This window comes from Carya illinoinensis, chromosome 9 (genome assembly GCF_018687715.1).
Source record: "Carya illinoinensis cultivar Pawnee chromosome 9, C.illinoinensisPawnee_v1, whole genome shotgun sequence".
Classification (NCBI taxonomy): domain Eukaryota; kingdom Viridiplantae; phylum Streptophyta; class Magnoliopsida; order Fagales; family Juglandaceae; genus Carya; species Carya illinoinensis.
Genome location: NC_056760.1, coordinates 41,528,431 through 41,556,284, shown reverse-complemented (window position 1 = coordinate 41,556,284; position 27,854 = coordinate 41,528,431). Strand labels below are relative to the sequence as shown.

Sequence of the window (27,854 nt, the reverse complement as noted above, 5' to 3'; positions counted from 1 at the left end):
AAAATTTTTAATATTTTTTTTAATTTTTTTTGAGTTTATTCTTCTTAAATTAATTCAATTCTTTTATTCATTATTTATATATTAAATATTTGATAAAATAAAAAATAATAAAAAAAAAATGCGATGTGTATAGGTTGTGTGAATAGTAAGAGGTTGTATAGATTTTTTCATATCTTATATTGTTCTGTTTTTTATCATACAGAAGAAATTCTACCTGTTTATAGAGACCAGCGAATCAATGGAGCACCCGAAAATGGGTGATGGGCTCTCTACGTTTTTGAATTCTGGTATCTACCAGTTCGAAAACTCGAACGCAGTTTTCATCGACCCAGTTCGTGTTATGAATCGCTCCTACACCCACTTCCGGGTTTCCCCTTCTGCATACTATCCTCGTTTCTTCGAATCCAAACCCTTGGCTCAAGAATCTCGGGTATCATCTTCTAATTCTAGAAAACGAAAGCGGAAGGAGAAGAAACCACACTCTCTCAATGATAGAGAAAAGGCTGCCGAACAACGACACCAGGTAAGTATCGACTCTTGTTGTTTGGTTCTGGTGGAAGTGTTGGAAGGAAAATTTGATTGCAATTGCTATTGTGAATGTGGTTATTTTTTTTTAATGAATAGTGAATATGGTTTAGTTGAGACTAGATTTTCGAGTTTGGAGACCTTGAGCATGTTGAAGATGCGAAATTGTATGCCGTATTTTGTATACGTATAGATACACATGCTTGAGTAGTTGATGAAGTAGTTGTGGGTTAGTGCTTCTAGAGGGTTGTGGTGGTGATTGTGGGTTGTGACTTTGGCCGTGCATGTGGTTGCAGGAAGCAAGGCCTTTCTTACTGAAGGCACATAAATGCCTGCTGAGAGCTACTGCTCTTTTGGAGCTAATGAGCAATATGCGGAGTGATTCTGAGTCTTTGCAAGAAGGTGGGGACTTGGTATCGCCCAGTGTTCCACAACAATCTTTTGTTGAACTGGGACAGGACTGGCATGCCCCTTTCCATGAGATTATTCTTGATTTCCGTCAGTATGACAAGCTGAATGTTGACAAAGGTGGTTTCTTAATCATGAAATGTTGCATTATTTGTACTTAATTCCATTTCCTCCTCTCTAATATAGATTTTGCTTTTGTATGATATAAAATAGGACAATATAAGATATATATTTCTTTTTAGTTGTCTTGATTTTCTCAGCAATCTAATGATAAGAGGGATAAGTGATTAGGGTACAAATTTTTTTACGGTTGATTATAAGATAGCCCATTTCTGGTTATGTAACTTCCAAATAGGCGTTAACTGATACGCATAACTAATAGAATTTATTCAATTGCCTTTATTTTCTTAAGTTGTGGTTTTGTTATGAAGAATGTGAACTAGAACATTAGTGCTTAAGGGCCATAAATTTATGGCACTGCCTCTCTTTGAAATTGACAGGCTAAATTTTTAATCTTCTGCTCCGTTGCACTCGTGAAGTTCTTTACCCAATCTCTGCCAACTCATGCTCTATTCATAATATTCAGGGTCAATGATAATGCAATATAGTGAACAGAAACTGCACCCTCTCTTTAATAACTTAGTTCTGAATGAGACCGGTGATGATGTGGAGGCTGAATTTCTGAGCAGTCGATTTGTAATACCTGGAAAGAGTTGCTTCTACATGGTATTTTTTAACTTATTACTCTTTTGTTTATCACATGGAATACTCCCTAAATTATTTTATGTTCTGTTAGCCTTTGGAATATCTATGTTTGCATTTGCAGCTTTTATTCCCTGAGGAAAGATGAAAAAGCATCTCTTTTGTAGTGTTGACCTTTTTTCACCTAGTTTTATGAAATTCCTTTTCATTTTCAGCCAAAGGTACACTATACAGTTTCTCATCTTCACTTACAATGAATATAGTGTTGTTTCAACTAGCGAACTTGCTCTTAGTTTCTTACCTACTAGTTGCTAAGTGCTTAGATTCATTTCAAGTGTCTTACATGTCTTTATATGTTTTGTTTTCTGTCATGTGGAAGTCTGATCTCGAGCAGATTCACAGCCTGATTCCTGGTAATGATTGCGTTAAGTAGTCAATTATTTTGTCAAGTATGTTTTAAACGTGTCAGCGGTTTAGAACTGTGGCTAACAACTCCAAGATAATTGTTTGTATTGCCATCTATTTATCTCTCCTGCTAACTTCCCCTTCTTAACCCGTATCTTCTTTGTTCTGGAAACACATCTTCCTATTTTTCTAATTCTATTCTTTGTGCCCAATTGATACGTTGCAAAAGTTCAATGGTTTGTTGAGTTGAAAGTCGTGTGGAATTTATTGGTTCGTGGGAACATCCTCAGCATGTTATCGTGTCCTTTTGGACCTCTTAGCTACCATTACCATCTGTTTAGTTTAGTTATTAGCATTTTATCACTATACATTATAATCTAAGTTTGGCCTTTCCAATAGATTTTATCAGACTTTTGGTAATTAAGGCAGAAAGTCTTGTCAATTATACTTACTAAATTTTGGAGGATGTTTAATCTCTTATGCAGCTGAGTCTTGTTGCGGCTTCAATCTTATAGTGGTCGATCCACCATGGGAAAATGGAAGTGCCAGTCAGAAATCAAGGTATTTCAGATCTTTGAGCTTAGATACATGCTCCCTAGCTTTACAAAATCGGCATGCTTTTGGAAATTCATCTATGAGTATCCTGTAAATGCACTCATTGGATTAAGACTCTTAAAAAACAAGGCACTTCTCTTAATGTAGCATAGAGATACTTAGCATTGCCAATTGCATTATTTTGAAGGGAAAACTATGAGAATGCAAGGAATTGTTTGATCAACAGATCTAAGTGGAGAAAAAACTCTTATGTTTAAATTTTGGTAGATCCATCTATGCAATCAAAATGGAGTATAGATGGCTTATGGAAAATTTTTGGCTTTCCAATCCTAACACATTGAGGCTTGGATGGGATTCGGTTATAAAAGTTGAAGTGGTTATAGGCATCTGTTAATATGGTATAAGATGCAAAGTCTAAAGCTGCTATTTTTCTCTATCAAGTTTTATAAATTCTGAGTTAAACTAAGGAATGTGCATAATCGCTATATCCATTTTGTGGTTTCCTTGCCATTATAGGTACCCAACCTTGCCGAACCGTTATTTTCTGTCTCTTCCTATCAAGCAACTTACGCATGCAGATGGAGCACTTGTGGCTTTGTGGGTGACCAATAGGGAGAAACTGCGTGGTTTTGTTGAGAAAGAGCTATTTCTTGCCTGGGGAGTTATGCATGTGGCCACTTTTTATTGGTTGAAGGTGATCTTTGTCTGTCTCCACCCCTGGGAATATAGCTTGAGTGTATATGTGAATTATTATGCCAATACTATGGCTTTCCTCGAGTCTTGTAGGTGAAAGCAGATGGCTCGTTGATTAATGATTTAGACCTATTTCATCATAGGCCATATGAATGTCTTCTATTGGGCCACTGTCATAGGGAGGTGAGCGCACACAGTGCAGTTGATCCTGCCATTCGTTTGTGTTGCCTTTGGGTCTGGGTTGCTTAGTTTTGGTACATTTATGCTCATTTTAAAAAAAAAAAAAAAAATTCATGTCTGTCACTTTTGCTGATGATCCTTGCAGGCCATGGATTCTGAGTGCCTATCAAAATTTAAACCTGTACAACATAATCAGATAATTATTAGCATCCCCGGAGCTTACTCAAGGAAGCCTCCGATTGGAGGTACTTGTCTTGAATATGAATTATTAATATTCAAATCAGGAAAATTCTACATATTGCACTTCTATCTCACTGATGAGCTGGCATTGTCAATCAACTTTTGAGTTTTTCTTAAAAAATAAAGGATGATGTGATAAAAGTGGCACATTATGTGTTTAGATGATGGGATGTTAGTGTCGTGGAAGTGTGGTATGTAACATTACTCTTTCATTGCTTACTGGAGAATATGAATATATTGTTCTTTAATTCTGAAGTAAATTTTGTCACTCCTGTAACTAGATTTTACATAATTAGTGGTCATGGAATAACTTCCACTCAATTGTATTCTGTTTAGGGCTGCTTCCAGAGTATTTTCCAGGGTTCAAGCCTACTCGATGTATAGAACTATTTGCTAGAGAAATGACTTCTGGATGGACTTCTTGGGGGAATGAACCACTTCACTTTCAAGACTTTAAATATTTTACTAGGAATGGATGATCGGCACATCTGGACAGAGGCTTCTTTGGTGGAAACAACTTATGGGAGCCGCAAACTGGCATAGTTCTTTTAGAATGGTTGATAAAAATAGGATCCATAAATTTTTAGCTTTTTTTGTGATGTTTAAATACATTTATTATTTGTTATTATTTGGTTTATGGGGAGCCTCAAATTTAGGTCAGGCATAAGAGAAAGTCGAGAGCATGGTGGCTGCTTTGATGCTTAGCCACCTTTGCAACGTAAATGGGTAGTGCTATCATGCCACCCAAATTTGTCCACTTGACCACTTGACGTGCCTTTAGTACAAATTACTTTTTTTTTTTTTTTGCCTTTCTTTTAAATATTTTTTAAACATTTTTAAAAAGTAGATAAAATACAATATACTAATAGTTATTTATTTAATTAGTAAGTAGAAAAATTAAAAATAAAATAAAATATATAAGCGGTCAAATTTAGTGGATAAAATTAGGCGGTATTGTATTATTTTTTTGAATATAAAGCAAAATATCAAATCCCCTATCTTTGCAATACAAGGTACTGTTTAGTTACAAGAAATTTTCATTTCAAACATAAAATTCTTATCTTATTATTATAATTTTCTCAAATTCATATATAAAATATAATAAATAATTTAATTTTTTTTAACTTTTTCAAATGTCAATATAATAATAATATTAAAATATTATATTTTAATATTTAATTTTAAAATTTAAAATTCTCATCTAAAAAATTGAGTGAGTCAAGCAGAATCTAAATCTTTAGGAAAATCTGAAAACCAAATTGGAACTGTTAAAATGGACACTCATGAAACATCAATGTTGTCCAATAAATATCTCAAAAAAGCTAAAATTTCATAGATCCGATGATTTCTCTACTGCAGTAATGATAAGTTGATGATAAAAATGGTCGATGGCAAGGAGAGATTTTATTTTAAGATGGTCTTCTTCATTTATTCATTTCCAATTCTTTAATTTTTTATTTAAGCAGAAGTTTAGACATTTCAAAGTTCAAACAAAACCCCAATTATCGGCCAAACGATTGTATTATAATTTCTTTTCTTTTCTTTTCTTTTCTTTTTTGAAGAAAGATTGTATTATAACTACAATCTGTCGGGGTAGGGCAAAAGTCCAGGTTACAGAGATCGGACGGAGGATTCGAACTCAATAGCGAAGAACAGCAACTACAGGGAAGGACACTTCTGTTTCATGAATCTGAGAGAGAAGAACGTAGTTTATTTACTGCGAGTTTTGTTTTTTTATTAATATAATTAGTACACCTCACCTGGCGTGCGGTGTGCTTAATATATAAAGAAGCTTCTCTGTAGCAGTACTACTCGTGCTCTCTTCGTTGATACACTATTCTTCTCTCTCTAACCGTGTGTTGTACTGCTATGCGCCGTGGGTGTTGGACGGTAAGCGATGCTTTCCTCTCTCTCTCTCTCTCTCTCTCTCTCTCTCTCTGTGTTTACAATACGCCTAACAATTTCTTTTTGATAGGTACAGTACGGCTTACATTTTCTATAGTTGCTATTTGCCTATTTCTGAATTCGGAGCCACCGGGGGCCACAATCTGCCCCTCTTCCGCCGCCGACCACATCTCGGCATCTCCGTCTCGCCGCCGTCGCTACTCACCAAAAGTTGGGAGCTAAGGTGAAATCCATTTGTTCCTCTGTATATCTTATTATTTGAATGCCCTAGTCTTCTTCGTTGGCTCTTAAATCATTTGGGCCGTTGATTGTGTATCTTTTGTGCTATTGTGTATGTTGTAGCTTGTGAGTGCGAATGGGTAAGTTACTTGTCAAAAAATAATAGCATTAAAAATGAGATATGCACTTAAAGGTATGAAGAGCCCGTCTCCATCATGTATATAGTAGAATAAGCGCAGTTATATCTGTTTCAAATGTGGCCATTATTTTCTCTGCCATGATTTTTGTAAGTTTTAAAGCCTTACTATTAACACTTATTATTTACAAAACCTGGAAAAAAGCGACCCCATTTGTCTTTGCCCGATAAGTGGTACTACGATTTGACAAGTTCTGGAAAAACTTGATCATTATGTTCTCTGTCATGATTTTTAATTTTTTTATAGGTTCTAATGTCTCTGGGTGTTGAAAGCATTTCTGTACTACGCTTTCCATGCCTATATGTTATAAAAAAATAGTATCTGATTTTCTGTTTTCATAAAGATTCCTTTTGAAGTTCATTCTAATTTTTAATCAAATTCTTTTAAAATATAATCTGCCCAGAAAAGAGTTAAATATGTATAAACATAGCTTATGCTTGTATATATAAACATAAAATCTATAAAAGAAAATTTGTATCATCGACCTCTTCAGTTTTTGTGGGCAGTTTTTGTTTGTTTGTTAATCTATGGTGTGTATTAAATGCGTTCTGTCTCTCCTTTTGTTATGTATTGTGTCCAGAGTATTTTCAATGAGCTCTTGCTTGTTTCAGTTTTGTGTTGTGTTGGTCAGTCGCTTGGTGAAGTGTGTTGTTTCTTGTTTCAGAAAATTAGAGATGATATATTTTTCTTGTTTTGGACAGTTATTTCTTGATGAAGTAGCTCGTGTATATGTCCAGTATACTTGGACTCTTGCCTATTCTTATGATCAATAAAATCTTGTTTACCGATAAAAAAAGAATTGCATTGAAGGAGTGGTAATTTTTTTAAAATTTTTATGGTTTTATTTTTCCAAATACGAGGAATGATGATGTGCCAAATAAGATATAGGTGACGTGAATTGCATTGAGTTTTTTAACCGAATTCAATTAAAGAAAAAAGAAAAGAAAAGAAAAGCTATGCTCAAAACTTTGGACCTAATAAATAATTGTTTCAATTTATTATAACTTCACGCTAGCTTAAACTTTAATGGTGATGGTAATTTTCTTTTTTCTTTTTTACAAAATATATCTTTGTTTTCTCCGTTTCACCGATTAGCGAAACGGAAGAATACGAGGGTTTTACTCCTAGTAGGATGTACTCCTTACTCGAGTGTTGAGGAAGAATACTGGGGTTTTACTCCCTTTTGTGGGTGTTTCTACAATCTCAAACGGTAAAACCCTAGCATCTCTCTCCTGTCCATATATCTCCAATTGTCTCTTCTAGGTAAGTTTACCAATAATTCTCTATGCATTTTATTCTCTCTCTCTCTTTTTTTTTTTTTCTTTTAATTTTGTTTATACAGAATTTGTTTTAGTTTCCTGGAACAGCATTCTCCAATCACTATGTGAGTAGACAGGCAAAACCTAGGACATGTAGGTTTGCTTCTTTTAGTATTAATCTGCGTCTTTTTAGACCTCTGTTTCTTGCATAGCTCTTTTTGGCACTTTTGGCTTTGAATCATTGTGACCGAATCAATATAGAGAATTTTTGTGACTTTTTGAATTTTGACGATTAGTGCAGATGGTTCGGTTTTGCACCTGATATGTATTTATCTGAGGTACCTTGGATATGGGGACTCGAAATCTTTTGTGGAATGTTGCAAACAAATACTTCACCTTTGGACTTGTGGGCCTCACTATTTCTGATCGATATGCAAGTATCGTTCCTGTTCGGGGTGGCTCTATGTCTCCTGCATTTAATCCTCAACCCAGTATTTCAGGTACATTTCTTAAAAGAAAGATTAAACAAGGTGCCTGGCATAAGTTTCTGATCATGGGTTTTGGCTGCAGATGACTATGTTTTGGTGGAGAAGTTTTGCCTCGAAAAGTACAAGTTTTCACATGGCGATGTTGTAGTTTTTCGGTACTTTTATTTTCCTTTGCTGAAATATTTCTTTTGCTCTACTAGATCCAATCACACATGAAGCATGTGCAATGTGCACAATATTGAACTTGTTTTTGGACATTTTCAAAAGATGGAAGGATTTGAGTGAGACATTAAATTGTGGGAATGAGGAGAGTTGGTATGCCTGTTAGATTGCAAAGTTACTTTAGGATTAAGCAAAGTGGATTTGGCTGGTCAAGTTCAAAATATAGCTATTGATTTGGGCCCTTTGAAATGGAGCTAGTAACAGATTGCATCACACAATCACCCCTTGCAAATGTGATGATGGCATTCTTACATGACCAACCAAAATCCTAAACCCTAAAACTCTAAACCCTAAAACCCAAAACCCTAGAATCCTGAACCCCGAAATTGTGAAAACTTACTATCTATAGTTGTACTAACCAAATATTATAATAGCTTGCAAACCCAAATGTCAGTTAGCAGACATGTTTATCTTTGTTCTACTTATCTGAAAAGGCAGACATCTTTATTCCTCTCTGGAAAAATTTGGGTTAATTATTTGAACTTGGGTTTTGTACCCTTTAATTTCATTCATTAGAGCGTTCGGAGAAAATGTGCGGAGGTTGAATTTTCTTTTGGGTTAGGCTTGGGGAGTAAGTTCGACCAAGCAATTTTTGGGTTACTGGTTGTTTGTCTTCTCAGCTTGAAGTGTGCTCATATTTCATGCAAATTTGAGTTTGTGCTAAGTGTGGCTGAAAATTCCTATCCAAAAAAAATAAAATAATAATTCCTATCCAAGGTCAATTGCCATGACTTGGTTCATTGACTGCTTCCAACCACATTCAAACCCAGGCCATGGCATACGCTTTATTGTTTTCAATAATTGGACTTAGGAATAAATCAAGGTAATTAGTTATTTTTAAATATTGGCTAAAATGCTACTGGGTCTTCTCCCGTTCTCATGAGCCTTTCTGAACTGATTAGTTTGCTCATGCTTCAAGCATTAGATCAAAGTTTTAACTTGGATCGATTTATCACTGACGAGCAGCCTATTCACTAGTGGAGATGATTTGCATTGGAATTTTTTGTGCATCCTAGATAGTTCTTGTCCATCTAACTTGCATTCCCTTTCTTTGACTCTAATGTTGGGCTCAAACCAATACTGGGCATGACATCATCTATGCTTTAATTCCTATACATATGATATTTTGTTTTCCTTCCCATGCTTTTATTGACAATATGTGATAAAAAAATGTAATTTATGATGATTCAAGTCCTACTGCTTTTTTAAGAGTTCTTTTGATGCCAACATTTCAATGCTGAATCATGATATTGTTATAGTTGCAACCTTTTTCAGCTCCCCAAGTAATTACAAGGAGAAACACATAAAGAGAATAATTGCCTTACCAGGTGACTGGATCGGAACCACTCATAATTCCTATGATGTGCTGAAGATTCCAGAAGGACATTGCTGGGTAGAGGGTGATAATTCAGCTTCTAGCATGGACTCCAGGTCTTTTGGCCCGGTAAGTTATCCTTTCCAATTTGTTAGTTTGCATGAATCTATTCACTTTCTGGGAGGTTATATTAGTTTCTGTGTTTTCTCAGGGAGTTACTCTGAATTTGTGGTGGAGATTTCACATATGAAAATAGGAACCTTGTGATGATTAGTCACATAGCATTCATTTTTCACCAAACTCCATTCATACAAATTCAGTGTACAATTTGCACATTCCTAATTACTATATGGAACACCAGCATTAAAAAATTATTTCCAAATAAAAAGTTCTTTGACCAAGCTTCTGTGTGCAAGGGAAAGAAGTAATGCACCAGTTCATAGCATAGGAAGTGCCGTTTATCTTAACTGAGAAAATATATTCTAATAAAATTCAGTGTGGTGATGCTACAAACCGCTTAGAGTTTTTCCTTGCTTTTGTTTTGTTTTGTGGGGTGGGGTGGGGGCCTGGAGTTGGGAGGTCAGGGGTTATGGAACGGACTTGGTGTTTGAGAGTGAGATTATATCCCCCTTGAGGGACTACCCATAATATTGTAATGATAGACTAGATCAGCATGATCCCTGAGCAATGAAACTGAAATTATATTGCTCGGGAATGCACTTCAACATATTATCATTTCAAACAGCTTCAAAAATTGGCAATTTCCTAGGGTTATTGCTGTATTTAATGTCAGCACAGAGTATTCTTATGATTGTTTGGAAAATTTTATAGAAACTCGAGGTGTATGTGGGTTAAAGCATACCTCAAATTGAGTCTTTTAACTCTATGAGGTTGCATTTGATCATGATTATATTTTTATTGAACGTTTAGCATGCAGCCAAGCCCGTTGATTTGTCCTAGTTGCTTTAGATTGTAGGTTGTAATCTGCATGTGGCAAACATGACCCTTCTCCCATCTCCCTTCACCTTCATAATGCATTGCTAACTTGTTTAAATTGGCAGATTCCTCTGGCTTTAGTTCAAGGAAGGGTGACCCACATCGTGTGGCCTCCTGAGAGATTAGGTGGTGTTGAGAGAAGATATCCTAAAGAAAGAGTTTCTTCTTTATAAATGATTATTCGGCCCCGAGTCTCATCCTGTGAGAGAAACTTTATTTTTTCTTTTAATTAATGTCGTTTGGGGCATTTGCCAAGGCAGCCTTTTTTTTTTTTTTTAATAAATGGTTTATTGTTTTCCAAATGATCATTGATATTTGCACCTTGCAATTTTTGATTCTTTTAGTGAGCTGTATGCTTGTGGCATTGCCATCATTTCTGTATCGTTGACGTTACCTAAACATTCACAGAATTTTCAAATGCAAGAAGCACATGATTAGTGGCCCAAGATGATAAAGATTATGGTGCGGGGTTTACTTTTGTTTTTGTTTGTTTTGCATAGCCCAACCAATTGGTGGCAAAACTGACGATATATCTATATAGAAAAATTTTACGCAGCATATTATCATATTAATTTCATTCCGCAATATAAGATGTGATATATTTATTATTATTAAATGATTATTTATTAGATAATTTTTTATTATCTAATGGTTATAAATGTGTCACATTTTATAGTAAGATGAAAATGTGGTGTATGAAATTACTTATATATATATATATATATATATAAAAGAAATATTTTAGCTATAAAAAGGCTTTATAAAATTAAATTCTTAAATTGATATAGTTTGATGTGGTATGTTAAATTATAAAATTATTTTATTATAAGATAGATTTAATGTATTATATGAAATTATTATTTTTTAAAATTACTTACCCAGAACCTGGTGACCAGTCGGTCTAGTCTCCAGCCATAATCAGCCCTCTAATTTCATTCTACCACATCAGTATATTATGTGACTAAATATGCACTTGTCTACACCAGATCGCATCCCTTACACAAAACAACACATTAAAGTCCTTATTTGGCAGTTTGGACAAAATGGAAATTACGATGCTGGGTATTGTGGGTAGATAGGCAATATTTTATTAATATATTATTGCTTCAAATGGCGAAAGAATCATCTTCTGCCTGATAATCATTACAAGCCATACTTGGCATTTAGAGATCCAGGTCAAAGACAACTTGTCTAAAACTGCGATAAGGTGGCATGGGTCGAGTTATTGATGTGAGGTGGATCTAGAAAAATGGTTAGTGTTGACCCTAATCGGTCCAACTTCTAACTTGAGATTGATGTCGAGCTCTAGTAGAGTAATTGATGTCAAAATTGAGGATGCAGATAACTCCGAAAAAGAATCGTAAAGAACGGATTGGTAAGTAACATGAAGTGGCAGCGACAGCAAGATCTCGGCAAGTGAAAATCAGATATAGAAAGATTTCGGCAATATCTCAATAGGTTTCGAATTTATTCTTTTCGCGAGATTCGAAGGGAAAGAGAGGGAAGAGGTCAATTGTGCCATTAGAAGAATTAATAGCTGCCTTCCGTTCTATCCCCTTTATCTTACGTGTAACCAGCCTGTAGGTGGACTGTTTTTCCCCTACAGCAACAGGACTGTTGCAAAGTGTTTCTCTTTCCATCAAGTGATATCTGAATTATTATACAAGTAAAATCAAACATTAAAGCGTTAAGAATTCCAATAGAATGCTGCCCAATCGACTAAAGATACCGGAAGAAATGATTAAATGGAGGAACCCAATTTCACTCGCTTTGATGCTACCGTATAAAAATGGTACACATGTAGAGGGGAGGGGGACACGTCCTCCGTTCGATGATACGGTTCGATTGCTTCTGTGCTTCCCTCTGAGTTGTAAGTTTGTAACTGCTATTACAGATCAGAAATGAAATCCAATTTCCTTTAATTTCTTTCGTAGCCATTTCCCTCTACGTGAAATAAAAGTCTGCATTGTGATAACCCATCTATTTGATTTTCTTTTTGTGCTGTATTACATTCGTTTTAATGAACTTTATTTGATTTTATCTTGTGGGGTTTTTCCGGTTTAATGCTTTTGTCTAACATGGAGATCCACTTTGGATGGCTTCGCCGGAAAATAGAAAATGAGAACTGATTGTGCGTGTGACGGGTGAGAAATCGAGAGATGGGAAGGCTATTTGTGATCACTCTTGAAGGAAGCTTCTATAGCTGCAAGCACTGCAAAACACACCTCGCCCTTTCTGATGATACTGTTTCGAAGGTTTTGTTTCGCTACCCGCTATGTCTCAAACCCAGTGTTGATCAATTTGCTCTTTTCTGGATAATCATAGCGTAATGTTTAATGATGCAACGTCGTGTTTGTTAATGTGTGACATATTATTATTGTTGTTACTGTTATTATTATTATTATTGTATCGAGAGTTCATGCTAACTTTCTAATAGGGAATTAGATATCAGGTAAAAGGAAGACCCTTCACTTATAACTCTGTTAGGGGAACGAAAAGAGGTTAAGAAACGCGCACACACACCCACACAAAAATAAAAAAAGGGGAAGCCTTAATATGATTTTGTTTAACTTGGTTAATTAATTTGGAAATATTGTGTCGATGTTGCATTAGTGTTACTCTTTTTTCCTTTTTTTCGTTGTTTTTTTGTTTTTGTTTTTTTTTCATATATGAAGAATTGCAAGATACCCAGTTACCTTATTTTGCTTTCCATGCCATAGTTTGCTGTGTTCAAACCTTTGAGATTGGATTGCTGAAGGTTTGCAATGGCTGCTCAATGTTCAAACCTGGTTTAGAACCTTGTTGGGTTAAGCCAGTGTGACTACTATCATGCTTTAACCATGCTAATCCAGAAACATGAACAGTGGTTTTAGTTTTGAGAAATCGTATTTCCAGTTTTAAAATGTGCAAGCCTCACCAATTCCTTTGAAAAAAATGGTTAAATCTAGGACCCACATGGAAAAATCATTTTTTTTTTAATGATAAACCTCAAATCTTTTTAAAGGAAGTGTGCGTGACTTGCACATTCTAAGATTGTGTCTAGTATTACACGTATAATTGAAATAACGGGTCTAATGTTTTCCTCCTAAGTAAATAATTAATCAAATTAAGGCAGTGACAATATTAAAATTACCCTTTTCAGAGACTATGTGCTGTTAGTCTCTTGTGACTCTTGTCTTTGTTTGAACTTGGCGTGTATTCCCTTCATTGTTATGCTCTAACCCTTTACTTTTCTGTATCAGTCTTTTCACTGCAGGCATGGAAAGGCTTATCTCTTTGATAAAGTGTAAGCATTCTTCAACTTTGGCATCGTTACTAGTTAGGAAGAAGCACATGTGAAGGAAGTAGCATCTGTTACGTGCAATAAATCATCTATTATTGAATATAAAGTGTCTGAATATTGGCAAATTAAACCACTCCTCAATGTTGTATAGGTCCAACTGAAAATTTGGTCACTTTGGTATGAGAGGCTGCTTGAATTACCAATAGGTTTTGCTATGAGAAAATAGATAATCACTCCCAAAATGTTTTGCTTGGTCATTCTATTTTCCAAAAGGCTGTTTCTCAGTAATCAGTGCTCTAATTGATCGGGAAAAAGAATCCCGCGATACCAGCCTGCTATGAGCAGCCAAAAGGACTCCATGCCCACCAATGAGTTGATAAAAGCTTGCCTGTGGGAATGAGAAACAATGCCTTTGTAACAGTGCTACATTCCCTTTTACCATTGTCTTCCCTCTAAATAATGCCGTGTGTAACTGCGTTATCTTTTACCATTGTCTTCCCTTAGAGCATCCTCATCCCATTCCTCATCCTCATCCCTGTAATTTAACTCAAAATCACATTTCCTCAAATTTTTCACTAAATTTTATTCATCTTTCAAAAACCTTCTACATCTCATTCCTCATCCTTATCTCTATTCTATTAAATAACATTTTTCTATTCTTTTTTTATTACTTTTTTTTTTCACTTCTATTTACAAATTTAACTACTCAATATTTTTTCTTATTTTTTGAACTGTTACTCTAGTAAATATTTTAAAAAAAAAATTAAATTATTTTTTTGTGAATATGATAATATTTTTAAAATTAATTTTTTTATATTTTCGTAATTAATTAAATTATTTTTAAAATTATTATTTAAAACTATAATAAATATGAATATGAGAGAAAGTGTAGATGATTGGAAAATTATTTATTTTATATATTAGAATAAAATATTGATAAAAATGATTTAGGGAATGGATAGTGAGTCCCCAAATATAGGGACTTACTGTTTATTCTTTAAACCTTTTCCCTAAAATAGGGAATCGGATGTTGGGTGTATTTTGATTAAAACTCTAAAATAAATTCCAAATTATAGGAAATATAGTGCTTTAGAGAATCGGATGGGGATGCTCTATAACTATGGTTGGGCTAATTGACGGTAAATCTCATCATCACTTGCATCCTAGATATGCATTTTGCTTTCCCAGTGCTACCAGTCTTATCACCACAGTGCTATCAACTGCCCCATTGCTATCATGTCATTTTGTAATCTTACATACAGAGTACTTCAAGTAACATTTAGCTTTCACAGCGTGAATGTCACAGTTGGAGAGAAAGAGGACCGCATGATGATTACTGGATTGCACACTGTTGTTGACATCTTTTGTGTGGGATGCGGATCAATTCTGGGATGGAAATATGTGAGACTGTTTTTGAAATCTCTCTCTACTTGTCAACCCAGTTTTTCCAAGTTTTTGTCTTTTAAAATTTGCTCCCTATTTTCAGGAGGCTGCACATGAGAAAAGCCAGAAGTACAAGGAAGGGAAATATATCCTCGAGAGGTAACCAATCACTGTTGATGCTTGTTGCACCCATAACTTTTAAGAGGGATCTTTCAATTTTTATTGCTTGAGCAGGTTTAAGGTGTTGGGTCCTGATGGAAGCAATTACTACATGTCAATTCATGAACCTCAAGTTGATGGAAGCGATGCTGATGATGCTTGAATCCTATTGAAAGTGACCGTCTCTTTTAATTGCAAATCTTTAGTTACTATTGATATTTTTTTGTTTAAAAAAAAAAATTGTGCACTTAGCTAAGGTGGGATGGTTGATGGGTGAGTTGGATCATGGATGTATAGCCTCTGTCCGGCCCACCCAAGAAAGATGCATGTAACATGAAAGTATAGCCTAGCATTTAACTTGTTCCTTTTTGGGCTGAGATGTATCGTGGCCCAAAAAGAGTATTTATTTTAGCCTCCAAACTTGGGTTGGACTTGGACTTCCCCAATAATATGTCCAAGTGTAGTCCTTTTAATGGGAATTTGACGAGATCGCTTGATATTGTGCCCAAGAGATATGCATGGAGTGGGCTTTAGGTGAGAGCTTCAATCGCCATTTTGGGGAGGGAAAAAAAATAAAAGAGGGGGGCGGGGGTTTATAGTGGATCAAGAACTCCTAGAATTTTTAAAAATATTTTAACCTTTGTGACTTATTCAATTACAACCATTAATTTTTTTTTATCTTTTTTAATTTTTTAACATTTTAATTTTTTTTTTTTGAATTTATTCTTCTTAAACTAATTAAATTATTTTATTTATTATCTATATATTAAATATTTGATAAAAGAAAAATATAAGAAAAAGTAAAAAGAATGTAATATTTGAAAGATGTATGAATATTAGGAAGATTTGTAGTTTTTTCTAAAAATTTTGAATGAATGCACCCGAAAAAATCCCGACGCGTACTTTGATGTTCCATTGGGCAGTGTGCCGTCCCTTTGAATTGCGTTGAAATGGCAATTTCGTAAACTCTCCTCAAATCTGTAGCCGTTTCCTTTGGTCACAACTTGCAATTCAAATCCTCCATTTTTTAAAGTTTCATTCGTGGAAAAACCCGGCGGCTTAACTCTCAACTCCCAACTGCTCCGTTTTCGTCAACAATCACTCTGTGGTGGCGAGGGTTCCTTCAGCTGCTGCATTTGAAGCATTTTCTTCAGATCCGTCTTCGTTTTTGAGATTGGTTAGTTCGTTTTGAAACAGATAGCCGTGCTTTAGTACTACTCGTAGCCTTCATTTCTAGAGAGTACTTTGAAAGTGTCCAGAGAGACCGGTAAACAGAAGGGTGAAAGAGAGAGAGAAGCTTTTTCCGGATACATATGATGACGAAGGAGAAAGAAGAAGAGCTCGCAGTGTTGGTTGGCATGGACAATCGGAAGAATAATCTACTCCTCCCTCACAACTATTCAGGTCCCTTTTTTTAGTCTCTCTGGATCGATTTTAGCATTCTTCTTGTAAGTTGTACGTCGGAGTTTTGTTTTGTTTTTGTTGATGACGATGTTGCATTTTGCAGAGTCAATTCCACCGCCCCGCAAGGCCCGTGCCGATGAATTCTGGAACTCGGAAAATGACAAATCTGATCATGATGGGTGATGTTTAAACTTAAAACTCCTCCATTTCTTTTCAATATATTTTTTTAGCAATTTATTTTACCGTGATCAAAGACTTAAACATCAATTGGGACTCCGTTTACAATATCTTCTCAAATTGATTAAAAAAAATTGTGAGCAAAATGTCGCTAAATTCTAGACCACGCTGTTTAAAAGAAACGCACTTACGTGTTAATAATTGATTTCAATAACTCGCTGAGTAGCCAACAAACTTGAGCATCCTATTTCCATTTTATGAATGATGTTTTTTGATGGACCCCACTGGCCACCGGAATTGCCAATGCTGTAACAGGGTACATCTTATGCTCAAAATTTCAATCGAACTTTTCGCGGTTCTTGATTGCACTTGAAAGTCTTGGTCATAACAATTCCTGTCGTGTATGGTCACTTTGTTGCTCAAGCATTTTCTTACTTTTCTTTTCGCACACGTTGAAAGTCTTTTATGATTAAAGTTCCACTAAAGCTAACGGTATCATACAGAAGATACTAAGTTACTTATTTTTAAGCTTTATTCATGCAGACCTGTCTGCACGTATGCAGGGTTCTTGAGTAGTTCCTTTTATTGTCATCTGGTTTGGATTGTGGAATGCTTGATTTTTCCCCAGTGGAAATGAATAACCTTCTCAACCCATGCTATGGCTGTTGATCATCTAGGACGGAAAATTTGAACAGATACATATAGATTTTGCATGCATACATAGGTATATTCTCACACATGCACTCCCATGTATGTGTGCATAAGCACACATGCGAGAGAGAGAGAGAGAGGGTGACATATTCCTTATTGTTATATGTTGTCGCTTTATGGAAGAATTATCTGTTTTTTCTTGGTATTGATGACAACCCTCTTCCAAATTCAGGCTTATACCGCTGGAAACCTCACTTTTTCCTTCTTTGGAGAAGGATTCAAAGAAAACTGTATTGAGTCAGATTGAGATTCCTAATACTCTTCCCACTGCTCAGAAATCTAGGGTAAGAGGTTTGATTCTAGTTCTGGATGCTCAAGGGCCTTGTCAACTGGCTTGACAGGACCGTGAATGTGCAGCTTTAACACTTGACACATAGACCATTACTTTGCTCTTCATATTTTTTTAGCATATATCTTCCCGGTCCCTCTAATGTTTGAATTTTATAGCTTCGCATCTTCTATTATGATCTGCAAATTTGTGTTTCCCTGTGTTCTATTTCATGGGCATGCAGCTAACTAAGATCCCAGCAGAAGCTGCTTCAAGGAGCATTATGCCGCCAAAGCAGCCAAATTTACCATCTGGACAAAATTCTTCAGGTGACAATAATGAAAAGCCTTCATTATCCGGGGGCTTGACTGCTCCTAGACCAGAAACACCAACAGGACGGCCCACATTACCCTCTGCAACAAAACCCTCAGGGTCCTCCACACCTACTTTGCAAGTCACCTTTGGTTCCACTAAGAATGTGGCTCCAAAGGTGAGAAATACGACTTCTTCTATATCCACTTCTCGGTCCTTAACACCAACTTTCAGACCTTCCTTACCAGCTTTGAAGTCAACATCAAGATCAGCCACACCAAACCGTGGACCATTGACCCCATCAGTTGCACCTAGTTTATCTGCTCCTCCTGGTCGATCTACTTCAGCAAAGTCAGCACCCACAAATTCGAGAAATCTGTTATCACGTGGAAGTTCTTTAAAAACTAAATCTAGGTCTTGCAAACCCTCTGAGAAGGCTGGTTTCTCTGCTGAGGCTCCTCCAAATTTAAGGAAATCATTTCCACAGAGGCCAGCTTCAGCTTCTAAGGACAAGCTGGAAGCTCCAAGTGCTAGGTCATCTTCTATCAACTCTGTTTCAAGTGGGAAAACGAGAAAACAATCATGCTCTTATTCTATAGGGCGAGCTTCTCATGGCAGTGCCTATAGTAATGGAATCACCACTCAAGAGAATAGTAGATCAAGGAGAAATGACAGCGAGATAGATAGCCCTGTGCTTGTTGGAACAAAGATGGTTGAAAGATTAGTAAACATGAGGAAACTTGCACCACCACAGCAAGATGATAGTCGCTTTACACATAATAATCAAGGTAGTAAGTCCTTGTTCAGTGACAGTTCGGGCTTTGGAAGAACACTTTCAAAGAAGTCTCTGGATATGGCTTTGAGGCATATGGTATGGCACCTGTATCCTTCTTGTAATTACATACCACCTCTTACGTGTTAGCTAGGTGTATTGGCGTATCTTGAATGATTTCAAATGGTGGCTTATTAATGTGTTACCACAGAATGCATGTATATATTGATGATGTGAATATGATTTTAAGTGCAATTCCTGGTTTGGTTTGGGATTTTTGTATCGCAGGATATAGGACGAAGCATCCAATTTGACCTATGCCCAGTTGCGCCAAACATTCCTGCTTCGTCTATCTGCAGTGTGAGATCAAGACCTGTAAAAATGACAGTTAGTGCTGTTGACTCCCCTCTTGCTTGTAGCAGCAATGCTAGTTCGGAGCCACTTGCCAAAAATCCATCATTTTGTTTAGATGAGAGTGAAATTGAAGACGATCATGAGCTAAGCAAGAGAGGAAATTCCTCTCATGGTAAGTGACCCAAAATATCATCAATCCAAAAGGCAGTGCATGCTAGTCATTGCTTGGAGATGTTTTATTTGTACATGGTAGGCTAACTATCAACATATCTTAGCAACAACCTGTTATGAACAATTGCAGAGATATTTGAGTCATATTATCATCTAAACTATATTATTCGAAAGGACTACTTGTATCCGGAATTTGAAAAACAGGAAAGTGAAGAGCTCCCTCACATTTATCTACCAAGTAGACCCAAGAGTTTCTGCTCTTTGCAGGTATGCCGCAAAACCCTGAACACATTGAACATACATGTATTTATACTTTTAAATAGGGGTGAGCACCGACTTAGTCGGAGTTGGATTTTCCTAAATTTGACTCCAACTCCAACTTATCATAGCGGAGTCGGATTTGGGCTTTCTTTGGACTTTTTTTTAAGCTTCATATTTAGTCCATTTTAAAAAAGAATTTGTTGTGGGCTTTCAAATCTCAAATTTTTTAAAAAATTAAAAATTAAAACTAAATCATTAACTAATTTACTTCTATACTAGCATCTAAGTTATTTTTATACTAGACTTATACTATAGTGTCTAATTACATGATATCATACTATAGTATTAAATATTATTTTTAATGTCTAATTACATGTTATTATACTATAATATTACATGTTATTATTTTATACTAATGTCTAATTTATTTATAACTTATGTCTATGCTAGACTTATTAATTATTTCTATACTAGTGTCTAATTTATTTCTATACAACACTTATACTATATTGTTTAATTATATGTTATTATACATTATTATTACTTGTTATTATACTAATGTCTAACTTATTTTTAACTTAATTATATACCAAACATTTTAGTGTCTAATTACATGTTGTTATACTTTAGTAAATTAGTATATGTGTTATTAACTTATTATACTAGACTTACTTAAATATTAGTGTCTAACTTATTTCTATACTTGATTATGTATGGTAGTAATACTATGATGTTCACATATACTAAACTATCATAAGTTTATTTATATCATAGTATAAGTATATTATTTTATAATAATTAGCTCATACTAATATATTATTGATTTAACTATATATATTAGCATATATGATAATTATATAAATAAATATATATTTTTATAACACATGTATAATATTGAATTTATATTTATAAAATTGGAGACAAAGTTGGAGTTGAAGCTAGAGCATTGGATTTGGACACCAACTCCGACTGAAAAGTTGAAAAGTCAGATATTAGAGATCTTAAATATATGTATAAAAAATGTCTGTTTTGCATCTCGTGTTATTTTACACGAGGCTGAGGCTGCTTCAGCCTGTTATGATAACAACATTCATCGTATTCACGTTCTCACGAGATATCTCACCTTTTTTTCTAAAATCAATGATGAGGACCTTATTACGCCACGATCTTGTCCTTCCTAAAATAAAAAATAAAATGAGTTGGGATATTTTGGACCTCCTTTTTGCACGATATATTACATCAGAATTCATGAGTTCCAAAATCCACTTTGATTAAACATTTCATGTATAATATCATACTTGAATGACGCAGAAGTAAGGGGTATTGTTAAAGTGGCTGTAAAAAGAGTGGCTTTACAGCCCTCGATTCGGGACTAAATTTGAATTCCGGTAAGTGTAAAAATAAAATATCGAGAGAAATACTTATCGGGATTCCGAGCATTTCTTGTTGTTAAAATATAGGAATAATGCTATTTATCCTTATTTTGATTCTCATTGATTTATTATCATCCGCTTACGTGGCTTTAAATGATTAAAAAAGTAATTTCTATTTTTTACTTATTCACTAATAATTTCATGTTAGGTGAAAATACTACGAATATTATTTTTCAAAATGAAAATTAAATTATCAAATTAAATATATGATTTTTATAATATACTGGGATTTTATGTTATCAAGAGATTTGGTTTTTATTCCTGTGTAATTTTTTTTTTTATAAATAAATACTTATATTTTGTATTTATATCATTATAAATAATCAAGATGTAACTTTCAAAATTTCTCTCTTATTCTTCTCCTAATCTTTTTTCATTATATTTTAATTGTTATCAAATTTATGTCTTCCATCAGCAACACCGGAATAAAACAACAATCAATTGTTAAACCTCCTAACAACCAAACCTTACTTACCCCTTTTCTTTATTTTCCTCGAAACTGTTTTGGCTGTCCAAGTTGGATGGCGGCCTTTCGGCAAGCGGGGAGGGTCATGAACAGTGAGACTAGTTATGTCACACATGAAAACAGAAGCAAGAGGTTGTATCTGTCACAAGTTGGGTTAAGTCACCTGTGAATGTGACTTTCCCTAATATTATATATCATGTGCAATATAATTTTTCGAAGAGGTCAAGTATCGATCCATTTTTAATGTTTGTAAGCACAACTTGACATAAATAAAAATTCTAGTATAGTTTTCTTGAATCAAGATTCTTAAAATTCTATGTTTAAATAATAGAGACTAATTAGTCAACGAGATTGATACTAATATTAATAAACATTGTACGTAGGGCTTGATATATTGTTTCTATCTCTCTTTGAAATATATAGATAAAAATTCTAGAAAATTACAAAAATCCACTTTTTTGGAAGAAATTTTGCAGCTCAGACTGGCTTTATAAAAGATACTATATAAAAACAAATATATATATGATGAGTAATGCTACGTACAGTCATTTTTACCTTGGTCAGGTACACCCACTCCTAAGGTTTGTCCAGCTTTCGGGGTTCAGGGACAAATGTTGTCTTTGAACTTGCACGTTGGGGGTTGTTGGCCAATAGTGGTGTCAGATAATCTTTCCTTCAACCCTTGACTTGCGAGTGTTGTCCAGCTGTTTCTTGGACTATGGCTTAACCCATCCTTTGCTCTCAGGCCTTCAAGCTGTTCGGACCTTATGGGTCGGGCCCATTTGACTTGGCCCAGCCTTGGGAATAACTCCCTCGCATGGCTATTTCATAAAAACCATTACATTACGAACACATCATGAAAACACAATAATATTTCCTTTTAAAGTCTTCTCTATTATTTGTAACCACTCATGGCTGCACTGATTCTCCTTGAGACTTAGCACTTATGATTCTTGGTTGCTTTTGATTTTATAACCCAGCAGGCAGGTCTCAACTTTTTGGTGGGATATAATCCTTCCCACGGGTAGCCGTGCTGCTTCTAATGCACGTGCAAAAGAGGAGAAAAAGAAATCTGGGAGAGATGGAGGTGGTCAGGTGAGAGTCAGAAATTTGGGAGAAACAAAAAATCTGTTATTACTATTACAGTTGTTGCTATTACACAAAAATTAAAATTCTTTTACAATTATTACTATTATAAATTACATTGATCAGTTACCATTAAATTTTAACAGGAGATATATGTTAAAAATGTAATTGGAGGCAAGCCAAATCCTATTTAAAGAAAAGAAATTATGGAATTGTTACTCAATTTGTTTACAATTATATAATAAATTAATATTAATTTAAATTTTATTTTGATTTAATGGATTTAAATATAATAAAAATGTTATTATATTTAAAATTGTATATAAATTGTGAAGATGATTGAAAACAAATTTGTCTCATGTCATTTTCTATTGCCACCTCGTAACCGCCACGTTAAAACATCGGACGTGTATACAACTACAGTTCTAAACGTTAACTGCAACTACAATTCTCGGAAGCTCACAGGAGCCAATTGCGGACTGAAACACGGAAAGTCAAAACTAAATTCAATTAGCATTTTTGAATTCCAGTTCAAAATACACTAAAATGCCGACCATGAACAGACGTCCAAGCAATCCAATATTCAACTCTCTTCGCCGACGGACCGTGTGATGGCAGACTAATAGCCGTTTTCTTAAGAAATATGTTAACCATAAAGTCTCTTTCTTTGGTTTTTTTGGGCAAATAGCCGACGGACTGAGTGATTGCAAACCCAATAGCCGTTTTCTTAAGAAATATATTGACCATTAAGTATTTTTCTTTTGTTTTTTGGGCAAATATAAGTCTGAAGTCACCCAACTTCTTATTCCATCAATGTGTACAAGGGGTTGATGTCTATCTCCTCGCATGGTAGAGCCAAAGTGCAAGACAAGGAAATAATGCACAAAAAGGTCACCATCACCTTTGAGATAACTATTACCTTTGACCTTTCTCCACTTGCCAAGGCTTTGAAATGTGGTTTTCATATTTCAAAACATTTTGATAATGGGTTTCATCCTTCCTCCCCACTCATTTCGACCCAATCCACCTTCCTTAATAAATTACCTGGATTTTGGCGTTTGCTGCTCCTACAAACCCACAAGAATAAGAACATCCAATTCCTTTTTGGCTCGGGCATTTTGGAATTCGTAACACTCCTAAGTGCATGTTAGATTTTTATGTAATTCTTTGATTTTCATGTCTATTTTCTTTTCGGGTGGGGGTGGGGTTGAGAGTTTACTTCGTTACATTTTGATTAATTAGCTTTCTGAATCTACTTTGGATGAATTAGGAATTGAAAAGGAGATATGATAAAGAATTTAGTGTAAGAACTCCCCCAAGTGTTTAGCAATGAGTTGTGGATGGTTTGGTGCCTTCAGCGGCTGTAAAGGAAAGCATGGTGTAAATCAGACACGGGTAGAAGGTAAGAAACTAGGTACGATTGAATTCATTTCATTGATTGCATCTCGGTTCTGTATCCCCTATTAGAAGTTTCCTGATTCTGCAGCATGGACCGTTTTAATTTAATGGTCACTATCTATCTAGAATCCATGATCATATTTCCAGTTTGGACTCTGGTTCTCTTATCAAGCTGATGCATAAAGGCTCTGTTAGGCATGTAGTTTGCAACTTTTGGGTTAGGAAAGTTTTGATGCTGCATCTTATTGTATATACCAAACGCTAGAATAAAGTTTTGTGAAGCTAAAATTTTCAATCCAAAGTTGATTCAAATGCTGATTCAGCAGTGTCCTTATACCTCTCTAACACATCCCAGATGGCCCTGTCCCCTTCCGCTATTTCTTGAACTCCTTTGGAAAGTTATTTCAACTTTTGATTGCTTTGATTCAAAAAAGGACTTATTTCAAGATGTATATTTATGATTTCGTCTTTCTTTAAATCAACGCTTTTTAAAATGTTTGAGCTCAAAATGTTTGAACGTGTTCATGGATTTGGATAACTGGTCCTCTTTCAGATTTGAGTCAAGCCAGAATTAGCCTAAATCACAAATCTTCTGATATCTTGGATCACTTCTAACGCCAATATTGTGGAATGAAACTTTTCTTAATCCTGAATTTTGATAACCAAACCAGAAGGGTGCGGCGTGAATTAATAAATTGCTTGCAGAATGATAAGCGCGTCTGCAATTAGACACTTTTGAGCATATATACACTATTCACTCAAGATACCATCTAAACCAGTTAAGAAAGTTTGAAAATTATGTGAATATGTATCAGGCTAGCCAAAAATGCACCTTTACAGATCTGTCTTCTTCTTTTTTACCCTACTTATATTTGGGGAAAGAAACATGTTAGAAACTGGATGCTGTTTAATGGTTTTACTCACTTTTCCATTTAATATATGGACACAGAGAAAATTTACCCACATGATTTAACGTGTCTTTTGCTTGCTGTTTTTGTGCATCATCAGGAATTCTTACCAGCGATGTAAAGTGCTTTTCTTATAACTCGTTGAGATCAGCAACTACAAATTTCCATCAGTCAAGAAAAATTGGTGGAGGAGGCTATGGAGTTGTCTATAGAGTGAGATTAACCAGCTCTTCCTTTCTCTCCCCCCGCTATTTGGTGGATTCTTACACAACTTTCCTTTTATTTAATTGCAGGGTGTTTTAAGAGATGGTACTCAAGTTGCGATTAAATCTCTCTCGACGGGATCTAAACAAGGAACTCATGAATTTTTGACGGAGATTAATATGATATCAAATATACGACATCCACACCTTGTTGAACTCATTGGGTGCTGTGTTGAGGACAATCATCGGATATTGGTATATGAGTATCTGGAAAATAACAGCCTTGCAAGTGCTTTGCTAGGTAACTATCAGATCTTCAGAGTTCATGTTTATTGGATGAATTTAAACATTTTTTAAATTATGTACCACTAGATGTTTGATGACTTGTTAGCCTGATCTTTATCAACTCATACCATTTATGAAAGTTTGCCCATCTCATTTGGTTGTGAGACACATTTTTGGGTGAGTGGGTGTGAATACGCTATGGAAGGTAATACAGAATTAATTAAATTAAACAATTGGATTTGAAGCACCAGACTGGTATGTTACTCGAGATGGATTTTTTGACCTATTTATCTGTAAAATAACTGGATTAACCTATTGGATTTGTTCAGATTGATGAATTAACTCCTCAGATGTATTGGGGGTAAGGTTTAGTCTCTCTTCAGGGTTTTGCTAACGTCCAGAAGAAATTATTTCAGGTTCAAAAAGTAAACATGTTGCTTTGGATTGGCCAACAAGAGCTGCTATATGCCGGGGTACAGCTTCTGGTCTTGCATTTCTGCATGAGGAATCTGAACCACCTATTGTCCACAGAGATATTAAAGCTAGCAATATACTTCTTGATGGAAACTTTAATCCAAAAATAGGAGATTTTGGGCTGGCAAAGCTTTTTCCAGACAATGTCACTCATCTTAGTACTCGAGTGGCGGGAACCATGTAAGCATTACTTTATGCTGCATTTTATTTTACTGTGTGAGTTGCATGGTTATTTATTTAGAAACTTGTTAGACTTGATTTTAGTGAAGTATCCAGATAGTTAAGTATATCCAAACATCACATTTGATTTTGTTGTAAAGCTTCATAAATCAGCTGCTTTAAGTTTCGTCTGGGCAAATGACTACTCCATTGTAAACAAAGGTGGAAGGCAAAAGTTATAGGTACAGTCCCATTTATGTGCTTGTAGCAGAAATCGTTAATAAGTTTCCACGTATTAGGAGAAAGCATTTGTAGTCATTTCCTTCACTTCAAATTCTCAAATTCAGTTTGATGGGATTCTCAAGAAATTGTTCCATGCACAAGCAATACTGAATTTGACAACCATGCTCATTATCGGTCTTATTCAAATGAGATAGTTCATTACTTGCGCTGTTTAATCTGTTGTTGTATACATCATGTCTTTGAATACTGGTGCATTGTCAATTTGTATTGTGGTCAACATGGGGAGCACACCACCTTTTCAGGCAAGATAATATATAACAGAACTCATAAAATTAAATTTAAAAGACCACCTGAATTTACTACAAAGAAAACTGTACTGGTGAGAATGTAATTAACCGGTAAACGAAAAGAGATGGGGAGTGAGAGATAAGAATGTAATAACGGGAATGGATCCAAATTGTATAGTAGTCATAGATTGAGAGGGTTCCGTTGGACATGAAATTGTTTCAAGTTAGTGGGAGAACAGGAGAGTTGCCCATGTGATATGCCAATTGTAATGTGTTGTTTATTATTGCTCCCACTTTGCATCTCACTAGCAATCCCATGTACATGCAGCGGATATCTCGCCCCAGAATATGCACTCTTAGGGCAACTCACAAGGAAGGCGGATGTATACAGTTTCGGGGTGCTTTTGCTTGAAATAGTTAGTGGTAGAAGCAGCAATAAGGCAGCATTTGAGGAGGAGTTACTGGTTCTGGTGGAATGGGTATCTTTCTAAACTTTTATTACCAGTTTTTTGGTTTTCGTTTCTTTTAAAAGAGTGACTTTCGTACCCAATGGAAGGGGAAGATCCGATGTTACATCCACCTAATGAGGCTTGGTTTCCGGCCTCATCATTTTTTTTTTATTTTTTTATTATTGATTCATGACAAGGTGAAAAATCAAGTTGTCTACTGTCTTTCTGCAACATAGTAGCAGTCATTTGGAGCCATTTCTTTTGCCATTATCATTAGTTATATTCTTGTAGAATGTGCTGAGTTTTATGTTTATATATTGCAGACATGGAAACTGAGAAAAGAAGAAAGAGTTCTGGACATTGTTGATCCTGAACTGACCGAGTATCCAGAGGCTGAGGTGATGCGCTTCATTAAAGTCGCGTTATTTTGTACCCAGGGCGGTGCACACCAAAGGCCCACCATGAAGCAAGTCGTAGAGATGCTTTCCAAGGAAGTGCACCTCAATGAAAAGGCACTAACAGAGCCAGGCACATTTAGGGTTCGTTCTACCAGTCACCCGAGTGGCATTAATGTTTCGGAAACATCTCGGGCAGAGAAGCAAAAGCAACCGTCAAATCCTTCTGTAAATTTAACTCACTCATATAGCTCTCAAACTGAGACAACGTTGCTTCCAAGATGATCCATTCTCCCATTCTTCGTACTGGCTTGTTGTATTTGTTATCTAATATTTTTTTTGACCGACTGCCAATTGAAAACCTTCTCTTTCTTGATTAAGTAAATTGATTGAAACCTGTAAAATCTCTTTAAATTCATCATTTTATTTTATTTTTTGAGCATGGCAAGTGGTCTATAATATGTCAACAGCCCCATCATCAGGACTTGTGCATAGGCAGATCGT

The 27,854-nt window shown here is 35.3% G+C and overlaps 5 protein-coding genes across 17 annotated transcripts; all 5 read left to right on the top strand.

The window, feature by feature from the left end:
- Positions 1-163: 163 nt before the first annotated feature.
- LOC122276309 (methyltransferase-like protein 2) lies at positions 164-4,505 on the top strand. Of its 5 annotated transcripts, none has more exons than XM_043085927.1 (9): positions 164-523; positions 822-1,053; positions 1,520-1,659; positions 2,015-2,048; positions 2,526-2,601; positions 3,112-3,289; positions 3,382-3,471; positions 3,614-3,713; positions 4,045-4,505. In XM_043085927.1, exons 1-9 carry the CDS (start codon positions 239-241, stop codon positions 4,185-4,187), a joined length of 1,278 nt encoding a protein of 425 aa, XP_042941861.1. In that variant the 5' UTR covers positions 164-238; the 3' UTR covers positions 4,188-4,505. The 5 variants fall into 5 exon arrangements, with proteins under 5 accessions (XP_042941861.1, XP_042941862.1, XP_042941860.1 ...); XM_043085928.1 differs by having other exon boundaries at positions 2,514-2,601; positions 4,057-4,505; XM_043085926.1 differs by having other exon boundaries at positions 2,514-2,601.
- Positions 4,506-5,063: 558 nt separating this feature from the next.
- On the top strand, positions 5,064-10,755 carry LOC122277576 (mitochondrial inner membrane protease subunit 2). 5 transcript variants are annotated; one of them, XM_043087610.1, is made up of 6 exons: positions 5,064-5,598; positions 5,690-5,836; positions 7,585-7,788; positions 7,859-7,931; positions 9,274-9,442; positions 10,375-10,755. In XM_043087610.1, exons 3-6 carry the CDS (start codon positions 7,638-7,640, stop codon positions 10,480-10,482), a joined length of 501 nt encoding a protein of 166 aa, XP_042943544.1. In that variant the 5' UTR covers positions 5,064-5,598; positions 5,690-5,836; positions 7,585-7,637; the 3' UTR covers positions 10,483-10,755. The 5 variants fall into 5 exon arrangements, with proteins under 5 accessions (XP_042943544.1, XP_042943542.1, XP_042943543.1 ...); XM_043087608.1 differs by having other exon boundaries at positions 5,071-5,598; positions 7,590-7,788; XM_043087609.1 differs by having other exon boundaries at positions 5,071-5,598; positions 5,684-5,836; positions 7,590-7,788.
- Positions 10,756-11,358: 603 nt separating this feature from the next.
- Positions 11,359-15,789, top strand: LOC122277308 (protein yippee-like). 3 transcript variants are annotated; one of them, XM_043087263.1, is made up of 6 exons: positions 11,359-12,179; positions 12,425-12,564; positions 13,552-13,595; positions 14,885-14,993; positions 15,079-15,134; positions 15,210-15,789. In XM_043087263.1, the coding sequence occupies exons 2-6, from the start codon at positions 12,469-12,471 to the stop codon at positions 15,295-15,297; spliced, it is 393 nt and encodes a 130-aa protein (XP_042943197.1). In that variant the 5' UTR covers positions 11,359-12,179; positions 12,425-12,468; the 3' UTR covers positions 15,298-15,789. The 3 variants fall into 3 exon arrangements, with proteins under 3 accessions (XP_042943197.1, XP_042943198.1, XP_042943196.1); XM_043087264.1 differs by having other exon boundaries at positions 11,360-12,179; positions 12,394-12,564; XM_043087262.1 differs by lacking the exon at positions 11,359-12,179 and having other exon boundaries at positions 12,186-12,564.
- A 186-nt stretch (positions 15,790-15,975) lies between these two features.
- Positions 15,976-19,537, top strand: LOC122277307 (protein BSP1-like). The gene is made up of 5 exons (XM_043087261.1): positions 15,976-16,538; positions 16,642-16,717; positions 17,599-17,710; positions 17,939-18,877; positions 19,067-19,537. Exons 1-5 carry the CDS (start codon positions 16,448-16,450, stop codon positions 19,310-19,312), a joined length of 1,464 nt encoding a protein of 487 aa, XP_042943195.1. The 5' UTR covers positions 15,976-16,447; the 3' UTR covers positions 19,313-19,537.
- A 3,859-nt stretch (positions 19,538-23,396) lies between these two features.
- Positions 23,397-27,754, top strand: LOC122276163 (putative serine/threonine-protein kinase). Of its 3 annotated transcripts, none has more exons than XM_043085693.1 (7): positions 23,397-23,695; positions 23,820-23,963; positions 24,956-25,068; positions 25,149-25,359; positions 25,760-25,997; positions 26,835-26,985; positions 27,279-27,754. In XM_043085693.1, exons 2-7 carry the CDS (start codon positions 23,879-23,881, stop codon positions 27,633-27,635), a joined length of 1,155 nt encoding a protein of 384 aa, XP_042941627.1. In that variant the 5' UTR covers positions 23,397-23,695; positions 23,820-23,878; the 3' UTR covers positions 27,636-27,754. The 3 variants fall into 3 exon arrangements, with proteins under 3 accessions (XP_042941627.1, XP_042941626.1, XP_042941628.1); XM_043085692.1 differs by having other exon boundaries at positions 23,397-23,708; XM_043085694.1 differs by having other exon boundaries at positions 23,403-23,708; positions 23,820-23,951.
- Positions 27,755-27,854: the final 100 nt, after the last annotated feature.